Here is an 18,131-nt window from a genome sequence, read left to right on the forward strand (position 1 = left end):
GGAATATCCACGGAGGGAAGCAGGAGACAGGTGAATGTTGTTACACATTCAGGTTGACCTGCTCAGTGTCCCACATGGTTTGTAAAAGGTGTTTTCAACAAATAGTATTAACTCACTTTGTTTCCTACAAGATACTGATTTCCAATATTTTTAACAAGTCCTTTGAAACACACTGTGATGTGTGTATTTATTGCTTGAATAGGTCTGAGGTCTCAGGTGCAAAAGACTGCCTGGGGCTACACGCCTCTCGCCACCATGAACGTGATTAAAGGAAAAATCCAGACTGATACGTAGAATAATTCTACTGTTACAAGCAGCAAAACTGCTTGGATGACAGAGAAGCAGAATTTTCTCCCTTTTGCCATATACATCTCCAAATTTTCATGTGCTGCTAATAGTTCAGCAGGGAAATATTAATTATCAGAATATTTGGCTTCTCAAATGAGCCTTTAATTTGGCGGACCTAAGAGCTACACTTTTCTCTGCACTCCCAACTGAACTTGCCTGTGTTCTTTTCTTTGAAATGAGCTCTTGCCATGCAAAATCTGCCACACTGCCTTATTTATTATTGACCCGTCGCAGTTTGGAAACATAGCTCGAAATAAATGAGCCTGAATGCCATGGCTGTAGAGTTATTAAACTGCCTGGAATTGAGGAAATTGCTTTTCACAAACATCCTGAGCTCCTATGTTGGGTTGTTTTTTTTTCTTGAAGTGTTAGAGTCCGAGTTAATCTGAATCAGTCTGCAAACTGAATTGCTAACAAGAAGGGAAAATGTATTATTGTTCCATATTGAAAGACTAAAGTTAAAGCAAAGAAAGGAGTTTCACAATATGCAAAGAATATTCTTTCCACTTGCTGCCACTTGATGCACTAATCAGTGAAAGAAAATGCCTCCACTTTCTTAGTAGGTGAGACTGCATGGAGGATGTTCATTTCAGGTCTCCTCCTTCACGGATCCCAAACCTCACTGCCAGTACCCAGCACCCTTCTGCTGCTATCTGCACACCCTGGCAGTACAGACATTAACAGGTGAACAAAAAAATAGAACAGCGATTTGCACATTACCGTACAGAGCCACAGGCGCACAATAAATATTCTGCAGTTAATTCCCTGTTTAATATCTTCCCTCGGTAGCGCTCAGGCATGCCCTTTCTGTGCTAGCACTGCCTTAGGCACCCAGGGAGGAGCGTACAAGGGTAGGTGCTCCAGCCCAGGCAGGTTTGTGTGGAAAGCCAGGTACACTGCCCCAACGAATGGCACACTGATAGCGTGCTTCCTGGTACCTAGTCACCAAACCTAGGCAGATTCATTAGGGATGCCCACGTGATGCCTCGGCAGCCCAATTGCTCTTTCAGGGCAAACTGCCTCAATCCCCACCCCTGTTATTACAATACACACCAAAGCTGCAGATTGAAGTTCTTTGTGCCCCTTCTGTGTGAGACAGCTAGAGCTGCAGCAGGGCAGGGAGATGATGGGATGTCCTGTCCTACCTGCACACTCGGCGATCGCACTCCTCAGTGCTGCCACTCATTTTTTACCTGTGCCACATAATCATGCTGCTCTTCAAAACAATCCTGGCCAGTCTCTGTCACCTCAATCTCACCATCTAGAATTCCAGAAAAGCAGCAGGTTGGTGAATCTATTTCCTATCCATGCATCCAATGGTCCGTAACACCTCACAGGTGTTACAGCTTTGAAGGGGCTCTGAAGCCTGACCACTTCTCCAGCCTGACATGGAGATGCAGCAGCAGAACCATCCCCCTTCTGTGCTTCACTCTCTAAACAGGGCTCGGAGGGAAGAGGGAACACAGTCACCCTTCTCACCAGTAATAATCAATGTGATACCAAGGAGGGCTCCATGGAGATGCCTTTACATCAGGTCTGAAAGAAGCCATGAAATCTCTAGTCCTCATCCCGTTTTGAGCACCAGCAGGACAAAGGGATGGAAAAGAGCAGCTGAAAACACAAACAGAACCTAGATTGTCCCAGGCTCATTTAACTTGTGAGTTTGCACCTACATGATGCTAAAACGAGGCCAACATCGCCTGCCATATCTTTACGAGATGTAAAACCTAAGTGAATCCTTCATCAATAATGAATTCCTGTTTGCGATGCCTCTAAATTGAAGAAAATTATTATTTCTTTTTTCCTCTTAGAAAAGCAGCACGGTACCCCAATCGGGGTTGCTACGCAACCACCTCCTGCACATGGCTGATAACACTCACGGCATTATTTCCCCGCCTGACTGCACCGTCAGAACAAAGCCCGGCTAATGAAGCTTTCAAATGCTCTTGGCTCTGCCTTTGACGGTTCAACACGGGTTTTCCTTGCATGTATATGACAGTTACAGCAGCGACTCGCCAGCCCCTCCAGCCAGGGATGTCTCTGGAGCTGGACAGAGGAAATGCCCAATGGAGAGCAATGGACAGCATGGGAGAAGAGCAGCAGAACACCTGACAGATGCAACCAGCCTCCAAAACACGGGGCAGCCACACACACCACAGAACAAGGCAGTGACGACGAGGCCCTCTGAAATGTTGAGCCACCAGCATTACAGACCAAGCCAGACGTCCCTGGTACCCATTTACCCATCAGACACAATACCCTTATCACGCTGCAGCTGCTGCCCACCTGCCTGTGGGAGTGGGTACAGCAAGGATCAACCTCCCCACTGGCATATGCAAAAAGGGATGGGACAAGGACGACTCACCAGGTTAAGCAGCTCCAGCACCCTGAAACAGTTACAGATTATTCTTTTTAACAATCAGTTGAAATAAATTTGACCATGATTTTCTACACAGCACACAAAAAGAACCTGCTCTTCTGCTAGACGATCAGGCGTATTGAGAACCACCATCATTGCCAAGGAGCATTAGCTTCCCCTGTAGACATCTTCGTCCTCCTGTAAGACAACCAGCCCATGTCAAAGAGTCCCACTTTATAACTGGGATAGTCTCTCCCTCACTCACCACCAGATCTGCCCTTCTGAGTCTGCCACAGGATCAGCCCCACTTCTCAGAGAAGGCACTTGGTTTCCCTCCCCATTTTTGTACCAGTGGCCAGAGCTGGTTTCTTCTGTAGTGGATCTACTCTTTATCAGTTCATTTCACAGGAAAGCAGAATACAGTGAAATGAAGAGCACCTCCTTGGCTCGCCAGTGTCTTGTCTGCTTAACAGGATCACCTTAAACACACATGTGGATGCCACACAGTCCTGGTGTGACAAGGCAGCTAGGACAGGCTGCCGACACCTGCAGCGGGAGCTTGCCAGGGTGCACAGACACACCTCAACAGCTTCAACAGGGACAAACTCCCATAGCCAAGTGCTTTCTAGACACCATGTGGCTCCAGGTGTTGTTTCCATTAGGAAACTACCATGAACTAAATCAGAGCATGAATTCAAAGCCCAGTGACTATGCCGCACCCTGTGCTATTTCAACACGCTCATGTCATGCTAGGTGCAGCCTGTGAGACGCCGGCATAAGGGGTGCCTGTCCCACCAGGGCAAAACTGCAGCTGCAGAGCAGTTATTTAAATCCCTTTCCCATGTGAGGATCTGCTAGGAGGTATGAATCCCCTGGAAGAAGAGCTGGGCACAAATTCTTCCCACAGCAGCATGGTGGGAGGGCTGGCCAGGGCTAGAAGCATGCGTGCCCCAGGACAGCAAAGTGACACAAAGAGCAGCAGCTGCGGGAGTCAGAGCAGGCAACATCTGCCAAGCTGAGGGATTCATCTTGCTCTCAGAGACATAAGTTCCGCAAACAACCAGGTAAGAGTCACAAGAGAGCACAGCACCCAGGGAATCCAGCCCACCCCTGCTCGAGGCTTAGGCTACAACAAAAGAACCCACCTGGCTGTTCACCCGCTGGGGCTCTGCCGGGCTGGGCTGAAGAAAGCACAGCGTGAGCGCTTTCTGTTGGAGACGAAATTATCTAACAAGAGACAATTATGTGACATTATCATTAAAAGCAGCGTGTGGAAAAAAAAGCTTTAAGCCTGTGTATCCTGATGTCTGCAACCCCCTTTCTCTACCTTTGCACTAAATAGGTCTCATTTAGCCCATTTGTTCCGTCCCAGCCTGGCAGAGTGAAAGTAGGGTTGATCGATTCGTTAATTACAGTAATTTTACCTTAAATACAGACAGCTGAGTGTTCATCAAGTCACAAATTTGCCTGTTACTGAGAGACCTCCCCCCTGCTTAATAATTAGGATAACAAGCGGCTCATAATAAATGCAACCCACAACAACACGCTCCGAGAGCACAGTGCAGAATCACGAGGGCTATTAGGGAACCCCCAGGTCTATTTCTCCTTTGGAAGAAAACAATGCAATATCTTTAATTGTCTCTCTTGAAACCCCAAGCCAGCTCTGCTGGTTTAAGTAAAAGGCAATTATTCCACTTTCTGACTGCCTCTTGTGTCCAGAAAAGGCTTACTACAGAGTCGCCAGCGCAGATATGAGTAACTTTCTCTGCCTGCACTGGCTAGGCACATACAAAGAGCTGAGACAGGAGGTAACACAGGTGGGTTATGCATAACCATGCTCCTCAGAACTTCTAAAACTCTGAGAACGGCTCAGAAGACCCAGTTTCAACACAAGCAGCCCATGCACAGCTTGAAGCATCCATCCACATACGTGGACCAACATGAAGTATGTTCGGTACTGAAGGCTCACCTCGCCCTCCTGGCACAGAAAGGGCAAGCTGGTGAAGGCTGCAGGCAAGGGAAACCAGCCTCTGGCTTTCAGCCTGAAAAGGATGGGGAACCACTGATGGAGGTTTCTACTGCAGCCTGCCAAGAGCGATGTTTGGGACAGACGAGGAAAGGACAGCAGAGCTCGTGTGCATCTGTGTCTCTTCCAAATCCTGCAAAACAAAAAACCAAAAGAACAAACGACCCGCACACACCTACACCCTCCGTTTCTGTTTTAATTCCTCTTTTCCTCCTTTATCCCCTAGGCAATTGCTCCTTCTGCTCCACCAGCCAGGCAAGTAGGGACAGCTAAGGTGACAACATCACCACTTCAAGCTCCCTTCCACTGACCAAGGACAGAAGGAATGACGGCCCCCACCCTTCCTTAGGCCAGCCCGTGGCTAGAGCCAGAGAACAGAACCTGGCACCTGGACAGAAGTCTCAGCCCCTTGAGCTCAGTGGGTCCTGCCAGGTCCAGGTGCTGGGGAGAAGCCCCCTGGCAGGTGGGGCACCATCCTTCCCCTGGGCTGGGAGGAACGGGAAGGGATGGCCAGCACCGAGCTGCCTTCCCAGCTGATGGGTCCGCACATTTTCTCTCCTAGTAACTTAAAATACTGGACAATGGCCTCCCATCTTTTACCTCCCTCAGGGTGAAGACATATGCAACCCTCACGTGCAATCAAGATGAGACAGGACTTGGAGAGAACTTTCAGCATGCAAAAACACAGATATCATTTGTCTTGTTTTCAGCACTGGGGAGTGTGCCAAGGGAAAAAAATAGGTTTAATCAGTTGCAGCCATATTTTTTTTACAACAGTACTTGTTGCCATTTACTTACTTTGCTCCAGGAAGTGCATTTAGTTGTTTTCCTGTGGCATTTCCCTCCAAGAGTTGAAGCTTCATTTGTTCCTGTGAAGACCCTGTATTTCTGCAAATATTTTTTCCTAAAGCAAATTACTTTTTTTTGTGTGTGTGTGCTATTTCAGTCCCACTTCATCCACAAATATGTTTAACGAGCATTTGCAACATTCTTTTATGCTACGTCCCGTTATCTCAGCACACCCGACTTCAAGTTGCATATGGAATAAATACTGGGCTTTTGTTCTGAGCCAGGGAGATAGCTGTGTAATGATCAATCAAAAAAAGCCCTTGGGGATGGAGAGAGATTAGCACTTTGATACTACTGAAGATGAATGGGTGAAATGAGTTTGATAAACTGGTGTTTTCCTCAGATAATTGCTCTGAAAGCTTTCTAAAGCCGCCTGGATCCTCCTCCCTTTCCTTTTGTTTCTGGATAGGGTAGCAAGTCCTGCTTTTCTATCAGCAATACTAGACAGGCTGCTGCTCTCACTGCTTTTAAACAAATCGCAGTGGATTTATGCCACATTTCATCACTGACTATTGAGCATCAAAATATCAGCCATAGTTTAACCAGAGCTTCAGACTGGATTCCTGCTATTCTTGGCCAGCTTGGCTAGTTCTCCCAGCACAGACACCCTTTCTCAAGCTTAAATCTTTAACAGCAGCTCTTTTTCCTTCCAAGGTCACTAATCCTCAGTGCTCACAGACCTCCAAACCCCCGCCAACCTTGCTCTGGGCTGCCTGCAGCCAACACTGACCTCCTCTGCCTCCTCCTGCATCCTTCTTTCACAGCCCCCCCAAGGACTGTCTGAAGAGGAACTTCTAAGGTTCAATGCAAAACTCTTGTCAAGCTCACTCAGACCCCAGGGTACATCCCTCTTCAGGCAAAAGGCAAATCCTGCTGCCATTCACTGTGCTAACTTATTCTCAGCTGCTAATGAAACTGGAGCCAAAAGATTGTACTATATTTTTATTGTTTCACTGCATAAATGAATTTTAAATACAGAATTAAAAACTTGTAAAAAAAGTTATTAAAAGCCAGCATTCAGAAATAGGTTGCACATGAGTGACTGAAAAATGCACACTTACTTTTTGGTACAAAGATAGGAAAGAAAAATTAAAAAACCACATCCATCATCTGGAAAGAGGTGATTTTTTTCTTTTTTTGCATTTCCTTTCATATTTGAGAACTGATACTTGTCTCATGAGTGTCTCCCACCAGCCTTGTTTTCCACAGCACTGATTCACATTGTTTGGTGTTCAAAAGAACCCACTCATCTGTTGTTTACAGAAGCAGTGATGTAGTGTTTCCCCCTCATATGTATGGAAGTCACTACATTTAACAAAACACCCAGCATATGAGAGGTGGGAAAAAATGCAGCATTATGTGATTTGCAGGGATGCAATTTAGCTTACAAAGGATCTTTGAGCTTACACCGATACCTTCATATGTCAGGTATTTCTTAGAGTATCACATCTCTGGCATTTGCTCTTTGCTAAGCTCCATCACTGCAACAAAGATTTCCAGAAGCGATGAGTGGATAGGTACCATTGATTTCTAATGCCCAATTTTAAAGCAGCTTGGTCTTTCAAGAGACACAAATCACCATCTTCAAGGACAAGAATCAGGCCATTTTTCAGCACAATTTAAGCCCTGTAAAACAGAGGCACATCAAGAAGTCTTGACACTGGGGTTCTGGGTCAGAGTTGGGAGGTGGGGTTTTTTTTGCAAGTTTCTATGATGGGTTCTTAAAAAGACAGCCTTGAAGATGCTCCCACCAGTCAGTGCATCTGCATCACTTCAACCAAAAAAAGCAGACTCTCTAATGTATGCATCATTTCAAGGCATCGGCACCACTCACACAGTATCCGCAACAGGTTCAAAAGAATATGGACTACGGCTCATCTGTTCCTTGAGGATCTCAGTTACCACGAGGATATAACCACAACAACAGACAAACCACGGAATGAAGTGCCCTACAGTAGAAACTAGCTCTTTGAGATAATGAATAGGGATAGCTACGCAACAGCCTGGGCACAAAAAGCAGAGGAGGGAAACTTCAGATTGCAATGGAAACAAAAAGTCATTTAACAAAAGTAGTAATACTGGAGATTGTCACTAGTGCAGCTAGGATTTGGCAAATGAAATACTTTGAGTTTACTCTTGCAGGGCAGCCCTGCTTCTGCCATGTGAATAAATATCAAACAGTGTTTAAAAATGGTATATAAAAAAAGACATAAGGATTTTCAGAAATGGTTCATGTTCCATCCCCTGTAACTGCATAGTAGGCTCCCTCACATGAGGTATTTCAGCAACACCACAAAGGAAAACAATACTCCTGCATGCTCTTCCACGAGCCCAGTCTGAGCCGAGTGAGACGGTTACGCAGTGGTGCAAGGTGCACACGTTCCGCTCCATCCTCGTCTCTCCAGACCACAGCCACCACGCGGTGCTGCATGGGATGAAAACTTGCAATCAGAGCGGCAAAGCTCAATTCAGTACCCACTGTGCGGCTAGACACAGGCACAGACCTCTCATTTCAGCCACTGCATATCTTAGGGGGCTTTTTGTTTGCCCCTTCTCTCTCTCTTTTTTTTTTTTTTTTTTTTTTAAACAGACATGTTCACATAGAGTCTTCCAAAAAGAAGTTTAGTTCATGTGGCCAGGTCAGATTACTAACCTCAAGTTAACTTCAGAATATTTCCTTGGTTATCCATTGATATATAGGTTGTCCAGCATAATAAATGCATGTTTTACCTTCATTGGTGGCAAGCTATACATTTGGTTTTGCATTACCAGCAGAGCTGTATGGGACCAGCATCCTTTCACATGGCACATTTGAAAGGCTGCTGTCCATCCCATACTTTTTTTTCCAAGGAAAGTTATTTTCTTGTGTTACATATTTATATATATATATATAAATGTAGTCATTAAACACAGGATGTTGGCTTCACAGCCCATCTGGCCTTTTTGGAAGCATCCTTTTTCATTCTTCAAAGAACGTAACAGCATGTTGCTAGTGAAACCCAGGATCACAACTTCTTCTGGTTGCGTGCAACAGTTGATGGTGGATCTTACCAAAGGGACGTCATTAGTACCGCTGCAGCATCTGACCGTCTCTCCTCCAAAATGTGGACGTGATCAAAAGAGAAAATCCAGAAGAAACAGATGTCTACCATCCTCTTCAAGAAGGTGTTTCTTCTCTTACACTCCATCTTTGCCACACAATTGCTGCAGCTTGGTTTGCAGGGTGTGTTTGGGGGGGCTATTTTGTTTAAGAATAATTATACTCCCTGCAAATTCTGCTACATAATGGTAATTGCTGCTTGTTATCAACTCCCCTGTTAGCATGTCAGCTAGTGTACTCTCACAGCCAGCTGTCATGGAACTAGTACATTAAGCTGGTTTTCCTTCAAAGCCAACAAGCATCACCCAGTCTGTGACTTTACCAGGAACATGTCTATAGCTTTTCCGTGACTTCCAAAAACTTCAACCAAATGCTTTGTTTTGCTCATGCTTTCCTTAGAACATCCGAGGATAAGATGGGTTTTGCTTAATTATCCACTCAGCATGGGGATTGATGTGGTACAAATCTAAGAGGTAAGTGTCTGGGTCCAGGCAACGTTCACCTATCAAAACAAGAGATTCAGAAAGAAAAGCATTTCTTAGATCCTTAGTCCTACAGTTGATAGGTTTTGTGGGGGCTTGTTTGTTTTTTTTTTGCTGCTGCTGCTTTTTGGGTTTGTTTGTTTGTTTTTTTCTCCCCTAAAACCTGGGATTTGTTCACATTAATTTCAATACCACAGCTGATCGGAAGCATTTCCACAAATCTGGAAAAGTTCTGGTCACTTATGTTAAAATGAATGTATGTTTCTTAAGATTATACTAAGGCTAAGCTTCAGCCTTTGTGTATAGGTATTAACTTTAACACCCATTAACTTCAGCAGTTGAGAACCACCACGAAATAACGTTGGCTATCAAATGCAGAGACCAAACTGTTTCCAACGACAGAGCTTTTCTTCTACGGATGCTACTAAGAGAAATACAAACAGGCAGCCAAAGCGCTCACCAAAGCACTCCAGTAAGCAGCAGTCACCAGCAGCAGCTGTAACAGGGCAGAAGAATTCCTTTCTGTTTCCAGACACCCTGAACTGCTGCTGCAATCATATTATTTAAGTCTCCTCTCCATTTGATGATGTTACCCTACTGACGAGTGGAACTTGGTGATGGGCGATCATCAACTGGTTTAAGTACATAGTTGGAGAAACTTCCACCCAAGTTAGCACGGGTTCTTTTGTCAGAAAGTTGGCGAAGGCAGACAGAAGCCACGTGCCAGCCTACCATGCTTAATTCAAGCCCAGATAAGCAGCACACTATTAAAAGCCTCGTGGTATAGGAGGAAGTTTCCCTTTATTTAGATTAACGTAATTTATGGTTTTAAGTTCTACACTTCATTCCAAACATGAACTTTTATCATTGAGGGGAGAGGGAGTTTGACATGGTACATTTAACAGAATGGGAGGTTGGTTTGTTTTTAAGCTGGACCCAGTTTTGCATGTCTCTGTCCTCGAGAGTTTTGGATTTCTGAGTTTCTGCTTTTCTTGACAGGCGGCTTCTGAATAAGATCCATTAATGTTACGTATTTTTGGAAGTCCAGGCTTCAACCTTCCTACATACTTGCACCATAAAGGCTTTTCAGCAATGGGTGGAAGACATGTGAACTATCAACCCAAGAGCTTTGACAGGTGCTGCTCGCTGTGGGTGAGGTCAACCCCACACCTGTTTGTTTGTCTTCTAACTTTTGGAGCCTGCCCTCCAAATCTCGTTCTTTTTATAACTCACTCCTAAGACAAGTTCAGCACAAAAACTGGTACCAGGGTCCTTATTTTCAGTTACCATCCAGGCTTACCAATATTGCCTCCCACTTCATACAGGAGCAAGTTTGTGCACTCCATGGAGTTGTTACTGCAGAAAGAAAAACATATTGAAGTTAAAGCTCTGTGAAAGTCAGGTTAGATAGTTCAGTAATGTTTCTTCCAAAAGAATTGTCTATGGTTCAGAAACCAGCAATGGTTCAAGAAGATACAGGCCATTGCACAGAGAGCTTCCCGAACACTGCAGCTGTTGGAAAGGACACCCAAAATTGGAAAGGACAAAAAAAAAAAAAAAACAAGGCCGGTACTCCTCACTGGTAGCAAGAAGCACACTATATGCAAACACTAACTTTTCAACAGGAAGACAACAGGCATAAATACCAAAGCTAGTTGGTGCTATTCCTCTAGCACTGATGGCCTGCTGAAGAGCAGCTCACCTACAGGAAGACTTTGGCATCTGTAGTAACTTGTTAGTGAGACACCACCAGCTGACCCATATTCAGCCAGCTTCCCATCCACCCTCCTCATCTAGACATCTCCTGTCCACGGACACAGTCAGGAGATGCACTAACACTTTATCAACTAAATTCAGCCTACAGGCATGGTGACAGGGGGCAGGAATTCTTCTGTTCATGTTTTGGGTTATTTCAGCAATTCACCACTGGAGCATAGGAGGGAATTGCAGAGCTTATTTTAGGAAGTGCCTATATTACCGTATGCATGTTGGACATACTACCCCAGGCAAATAATTTGCACGGGCGGTGTTTTTCTCCAGAAGAGCTAGAAAGGGTTTCTTTTGCAGGGTCAATGTTATGCCACTTTCTCTCCCCTGCAGCAAGGCTGCTAAAGTTCCCTTGTCATCCAGCAGCCCAGAGGGGATGACTGACCTCCTGGCAGCCCAAGCACAGTGACAGAATCACTTCGTTGAACTAACATTTGCCTGTCCTGTCCAACACAATATTTCCAAAGCTTAGAATAGAAGAGCAGAGAACAGTCTCCTAATGCTTACTGTGCCAGAAGACAGAAAAGAGCAACTAGACAACCTAGTGGTACTGTTTTTACATTTAAAAAGAAAAAAGCAAAGAAAAAGCCATTTACCACTTGAGGAGGTTGACAGTGTTAACAATATTCCAGCCATTCTGGCACAGGTTCTTTTGAAACTGCCTCAAGACATCAGCAGCTCTGGTTGCATTGTTCAAACGCACCTCCAGCGAGTCCTTCAGGAGGAGCGAGGCGTGGGCTTTCACAACCTTGGAAGGCTGAACGAGGCAGACAAAAAAGAAGAAAGTACTTAAAGAACAACTTTATTATCAAGCTAAAACATCACGTTTCAAAATAGATCTGAGTGTGAAGAATTAAACCCATCCAGCCAGCTGCTCAGAGAATTTAGGTTTGTTTCTTAGGAAGGCTGGAAGGTAATAGAAGCATCAAGAGGAGCGTTATAAAATCAATACTTGGGTGTTGCGGCTGGGGAGAAAAGCACCGCTCTCCATCAGTGTGCGCTGGTGCTCTCTGCTGTTCAAATACAGCACCGGCAGCAACACAAGCTTTGATGAAAATAGGATTTGTCAGAATAAATTTTGACAAACTGTTTTGCACACGTCTGATAAGACTTCTCTGGAATTCATTTATGTTACTGAAAAAGGAGTTTAGACAGTTGAATTGCAGAGTGCTGAATTTCAGAAAGGTAGTTTCAAAAAAAGGAAGCACTGAGCCATCACAGAGCAGTCAAAATGCTATTTTTTCATGACTGTTTTCATCAACTGCTTCACAAAGCAACTCCTCAGAATTTTTGTGGAGAATGTTGAGCTGTTCTACTGGGGTCTGATCTGCAGCAAGTGAATTTTGCAATCCCAAATCCTCTACAAAACCAGCACAGAACACCGAGAACAGTGCTAGGAGTACTTCCTAAGCGTCGGGTCATCTGCCTGCCTGCCTGCCCGAACAGTAGTTGTCCTCTCTGAAGACACAGCACCTTCAACAGTGACATGTCGCCTTAAGAAGCCAGATTTCAGGCAGACATCTCAGTATCCCAGCTCGTACAGAAAGGCAGGGGATGCACTGGTGCATGGGAACACAAACTCCTCTGGGTGTGCAGATTTAAGTTTTCAGTGTATTATTTCTACCTGCAGACTCCATCTAGCTCGTGACCTTAGAGCATCCCAGTTGCACCACCACTGCTATGCAATACTTAAAATCCAGCACTGCATGATGTAACCTGGCTGCTACAGACCTACACTTATTCAACTAACAGCAGTAACAAAAAAGAAAAAAAAAAATGCAGAATGACTCCAAGGATCCTTTCCAGACTTTGACAGTCAAATCGATCTGGTAGTAATATCTCTTTCAAATTCTCAGTCTCCACCGACACAAGAAGTGGAGCCATTTCATTTGTCAGGGAACTGACTTCTATTCAGTGGCAAGAACCTTGACTTCAAACTCTCCCCCATACATAGATCAGTGGCATTATGGAACAACAACAACAACAAAAAAAAAAAATCACATGCAAAATGTACTTTTATACTGCTGTAATAGCCTAAATTTTTGCTTTAAGTTCATAAAAATATGTCTGCCTTTATCACAGCGGATATATCCATCTAAACACATGGGACAGAAGAGCCATATGAATTCTGCTTTTAACATGAGGTAAAGACCAACATTTCTGCTCCTGGTCTCTCCCCACGCTCACCTGCAACCATGCAGCATCTTAACCAAGTGTTTTGCAGCCTGAAATGTATTTGGTGCTCTTGCTGTTGGGATCAGTTTTTGCCACAACTTTACCAAAAGGGTCTGGAAACCTGTTTCACATTGTTCTGCACATTCTTCTCCCTTTTGCTCTTTAAAGAGCATCACTCCTTACAGTTTTCCAAGTTCTCATAAAAGCATTTGCCGCCACTATGAAAGGGCTCAGTTTTTCCCAAGCCCTAACTCACCTCTGCCTGGTTCTTTTCCACCTTGTCTTTATCAGCATGAATCTTCCGCAACAAATTTTTAATTCTCTTGTCACAGAACTGGTACCTTTTGCTATTGCTCTCATTCAGCTTTCTCACTTGAGCTACCAGAAAAGAAGAGACCTGGGCAGGGGAGAAAGGAGAAAACGGGAATTAAAAGAAATCAAGCAGACGTGAGGATGCCATTTAAGAAACTAAATGTCACTTTATGAAGTTCCTTAAATAGACAAAATATCTATACACCTTGAAAACAAGTAGTCTTGGAATTCAGCCAGAGTTTTTGCCCACAGACATTTAATTCCTCTGAAATTTCCAAGGCTATCCCTTCCCCTAGCCCGATTCTAATGAGACCCAGACACTGCTACACCACACCACAAAACACCTGCACTGCTTACTGTCCAAAGCAAATCCTGGTAATGGATCATCATCCGCACAACATCAGCTGCCCCCTCTGCCAGCTGCTTCTCCTTCCCTTCGGGGATCTTGTTTGGCAGCCCCTTGTGCATGAAGAGGTTTGGGGCCATGACTGTGGAAACGTTCCAGAGGTTCATTTTGTTGTTGTTCTCCCTGGCAACCACTTTGCTGAGAAACTCAAGTATAGCCTAAAGAGAGGGGAAGAGACTTAAGACATCCATTACCAATAAGCTCAAGAAACTACCGCAGCAGTTGCTGCAGATATCATTTAATTAGCATTTTTTGTTGATATCCATGAGCAAATCCTTATTTCTCCAGTTAGGAAGTTCAGTGACCAATTTCTAGTACTAGGACAGCAACAAATAACAATACCGAGCAGAGAAGGAGTTCCTCCAGCAGTCACTGATCAGGAGAGACAGTCTGTATGGGCAGTAGATGAGCTCTTCTTGGCAGGTGGCAATGCGCAAAGTCCAGTTATAAAAGTTACAGAATCAAAGATGACACCCCCCTTCCCCCCGTATCCCCTCAAAGCTATTCCCAGATGTGGAAAAACAAATCCTTTTGGATCATCTGTTCTGCCTCATGACTCCACCAAAGCAATGATGCGTGACAGATCATCTTTGACTGGATTGTGTATTCCAGCACTCTAAGTAAAGCCTGTAGGGTGCTAAATCAGCCTTGCCTTTATTACCTGGAAGCTGAACTACTCAGGAGAGTAAAAACAAGAATAAAAAAAATAATAAAGAGACAGCAGCAGCCACCACAGTTCTCATAAAGCACAGGAAGGCAGAGATGCAGCACTGCCTGCAAAGCTGATCCCATCAGCAGTTCTTCTTTCAAGAAGTAGTAGGTGAAAGGATTTAAAATGCCTTCTGATCAGAAAAGGGCAGGAAGTCATAAGCTTAGTAGTTTCAATTTTAAAATAAATATACAAAAAGCTATCTGTCATAGATGATGGCAATACCCACGAATCAAGACTGAATTTCTTTCCCTATTCCTTAACAGGCCTACAGACAAAGTAAGACCTAGAGATCTTCCACTCCACAGTGAAGTGGTTTAACACACTAAAGAAAAGCAGCATGTTTCCAGACAGGATACTCCAAAACCACAGGGATCCCTGCTGCTCTTCAGCTTGTCCCCAAAAGGCAGGCTGTGCTTACAGCTTACGTGCACTGCACAGCCTTGAGGTTTGCCTGCTCCCCCCGTCATGGGTTTCCATTCTCAAGTTGGTGAAATAAAACCAAAAAGCACGATGTATATCATTTGCAAAAGCCGGCAAGGGTTTCTCCAAATAAAAACTTGTAACGAGATCATGCTTTTCCAGTTAAATCCACAACAGATAGTTACCTTTAGAGTGTTTCTGTTGGGCTCTGGTAGAATCAGGATCAGGAGGTTTAGAGCTTGCAATCTTTGCTTAAGGTCTGGAATATCTGGAGAGGGAGAGCAACAACAGGACAGAGGATTCAGGCTTCTGACACTGTTCTTTTTGAGCACGGGGATCCCCCAAGGAATAAGACAATTACTGTAGCGTTTGTCATCTAAGATTGGAGGCCTTGTTTTACAGAAGTAAATCAAGCTCATACTGCCCTTATGAAGTGAACTACCTCTGTTTTAGAAGACTGGCTGATCTGCTGCGGAATACATGGTCTGCCAGCAAGTCTGATGCCCTTGAAGGGCATCAAAAGACCCCATTATTCCCCAGTTTTTGAACAAAAAAGTCACATACTTAAGCAGTTAGCCTAACCCATTCAAACCATCTATTGGGGCACAAACCCCAAACTCAGGTGCTTGCAATATATTGCATTACTGGCTGGCAAGCCAAGCTCGTGCAGCCTGGCCAGTTGCCACAGCTCAGGCTGCACATCATTATTTATCAGCTTGTCTTAATTCATGGCAGCCTCAAATGACACAACGTGATTTAAGACCCCAGGACAGTCTTCCTAAAGAAAGACGTATGCAACCAAGCGCCAGTGACCGTGACTCTCAGGCTGATCTGTGGGTACACACGGCACCCAGCACACGGAGCGTGGCTACAGCTCGTGTCAGGCTCTCTATTCCCATCAAATCCACGGGCTCCCAACACACCTGACGGGAAAGCCCTAGACCAGCAGAGCTTTGCAAGAAAAGCACAAACCAGCAAACTGATGCTAAAGAGCCAAAGCAGGGACTCACTTTGCACAGCAGCAAAAGCAGGGAGGTACTCTGCTGTCAGCAGCGGGGCCGGCAGCTCTCTTATGAACCTTTTCAGCAACCCAGATACATCGTTCTGGTGGACTTCATCCCAGCGGAAAAGGCCAGTGTAGAAATCCCTTTCCAGCTTCTGTTCCAGACTCTATTAAAAAGGTGGAATTTATGACATGCTTTAATAAGTAAATACAAGGGAAATTCCGTAGCTGAGCACTAGGGGGGCAACTCATCAAGTCAAAAGGGTGCAGAGACCCTCCCCAGCAGACCCTGGGAAATTTATGTCTGGGGAAACACAAATTTCCCAGCAATATTTCTAGTTGCAGAAATGTAGAAATATGGCATTTATAGTTGTACTGGGAAGGGAGATGAGACAATTCAGGTTATTTAGATGCTTCAGCAACATGCTCCCTAACCACCCCTGACACTTCAAACACTACTAAAGAGCTCATACCTTGATCCTGGTCTGGGACCCAGAAACTCTCAAAATGCCCTCTGTTTCAAGTCCTCTCTTTTCCAAGCATGACAGCAGCTATTAAAGGAGGGGGAAAAAGAAAGCTCTTAGGCATGGAGGATGAGAAGTCAGCCCTCCCTTCTCACAGGTTTCCCGACTGTGAGGGTCAGAGGTGTGAATGAAACCAGAAAACTTACTGCCTGGAGTAACAGAGGGACCTTGGTGTTAGGGAGCAGTTTTTGGTCATTTTCCAACAGGGTGTTGAGCGGAACTCCAAAGAGCCTTTTCTCTACAACAGAAGCAACAGGTTATAAATCTGCATCACCTCTGATACGGACGTAAGTCTCTGGTGGACGGTATACCCCTAAGTGGCACATTTTGTAAGAATAGATACTGGAGAAAAAGAGAGGAATAGTTTAACTGAACAAGTGCATTTGATAGTCAGACATAAATGCGGTGCTAGGTCTTGATGTCAGGACCCCGTGACTTCCAGGACAAATTCTGATCGAGGAACACACACTTATCACAAGGTTTCTTAGCAAAGACCCTCTCTGTTCTAACACTTGAAACACAAACCTATGAGAAGATCAGTGTAAAAAAAAAAAAAAAACAACAACAAAAACACACTAAAAAAAGGGCACGCAAAAAGATTAAGATGACATACAACTAACCTGTTGTTTTCAGTTTTGCTGCTTTGTTTCTCTTCAGCTCAAAGCCCAGAATATCACAGAGAGCTGTTAGCTCAATAAGGGCCAGCGTGGGGATCTTCTTCATGTCCTGAGCAGATAGATCTCCGATCCTGGTCACTCCTAGTCTGCCCTTGGGGATCTTAAATTTCTAAGGGAAAACATACACCCCCAAGACATTCAGTGCAATCAACTACTAATCCTGCTAGTTACCAAGTTTTGTTGCATTTTTTTCTTACTTACCGTAACCAGGCATCTATTAATTCTTCTGTTTTCGACACCAAAAATATATGCAAAACTACTACTTCCACTCAACCCACAGTTGAATAAATATTTTTCCTTTTCAGTATTGCTCTTTAATCACATTGGAGATCCCAATTTATCTAAATTAAAAACAGCCTGATACCCACCCTAATCCACTTGAACTTTGGAAGCAATCCAGTACATTTACAGAGAAGAAAATCCGTAGAATTACAAGAAGGAAAGTCCAGTTATTCTCTTTTTTTCAGTGGAAACGACTCAGCTCTGTACCAAAATAGCTAGTTTCACACACAAGACTTACTTCTTTTGACCCTCCACTAACACAATGGTTATCCTTGCTCAGTTCTGCAAAGGTAACAGCACTGCCTGTTCAAAACCACCTACCTAATGTAGACCTAACACAACACTATCCGTTGAGGACATTTCCAAGAGTTGATCGTACAACTGAATTGTCTCGTACCCTTCTCGACAAGAGGAGACTAATAAGTTCTAACAGTAGAGATCCCTTCAGCGCTTACAGTTAGGGCATTTCCATCCTTTAACTTCCTAGATTCAGACAGGAACGATCCCTTGAGCAGGACAGCCGCTTGCTCCGAGTAGGCAACATCCATGTTGAACACTTCCTCTTTTCCAGGGTTCCGAACCGTACAGAAGTATTCCTGGGTTTCTGCTACAGCGGAGAAATTGCCTTGAATTTCAGAAAGCCAGAAGGGTGAAGCTTAAAATACAAGTGTGCTAAAAAAGCGGTTTGA

At 44.4% G+C, this 18,131-nt stretch overlaps 1 protein-coding gene across 6 annotated transcripts in view; it reads right to left on the reverse strand.

The window, feature by feature from the left end:
* Window positions 1-6,509: 6,509 nt before the first annotated feature.
* The window catches only part of ARHGAP40 (Rho GTPase activating protein 40), a 42,511-nt gene continuing 30,889 nt past the window's right edge, over window positions 6,510-18,131 (reverse strand). For 5 of the 6 annotated variants that reach the window (XM_056354657.1, XM_056354656.1, XM_056354655.1 and 2 more), the window contains 11 exons: window positions 17,898-18,049; window positions 17,104-17,269; window positions 16,630-16,721; window positions 16,433-16,510; window positions 15,967-16,126; window positions 15,142-15,224; window positions 13,776-13,982; window positions 13,363-13,503; window positions 11,528-11,688; window positions 10,465-10,520; window positions 6,510-9,184 (listed from right to left, as the gene is read on the reverse strand). In XM_056354657.1, coding sequence (XP_056210632.1) covers window positions 9,078-9,184; window positions 10,465-10,520; window positions 11,528-11,688; window positions 13,363-13,503; window positions 13,776-13,982; window positions 15,142-15,224; window positions 15,967-16,126; window positions 16,433-16,510; window positions 16,630-16,721; window positions 17,104-17,269; window positions 17,898-18,049 — 1,403 coding nt within the window. In that variant the 3' untranslated portion in view covers window positions 6,510-9,077. The remainder of the gene's footprint in view (window positions 9,185-10,464; window positions 10,521-11,527; window positions 11,689-13,362; window positions 13,504-13,775; window positions 13,983-15,141; window positions 15,225-15,966; window positions 16,127-16,432; window positions 16,511-16,629; window positions 16,722-17,103; window positions 17,270-17,897; window positions 18,050-18,131) is intronic. The other variant, XM_056354652.1, reaches the window with a different exon arrangement.

This window comes from Falco biarmicus, chromosome 10, assembly GCF_023638135.1.
Source record: "Falco biarmicus isolate bFalBia1 chromosome 10, bFalBia1.pri, whole genome shotgun sequence".
NCBI lineage: Eukaryota > Metazoa > Chordata > Aves > Falconiformes > Falconidae > Falco > Falco biarmicus.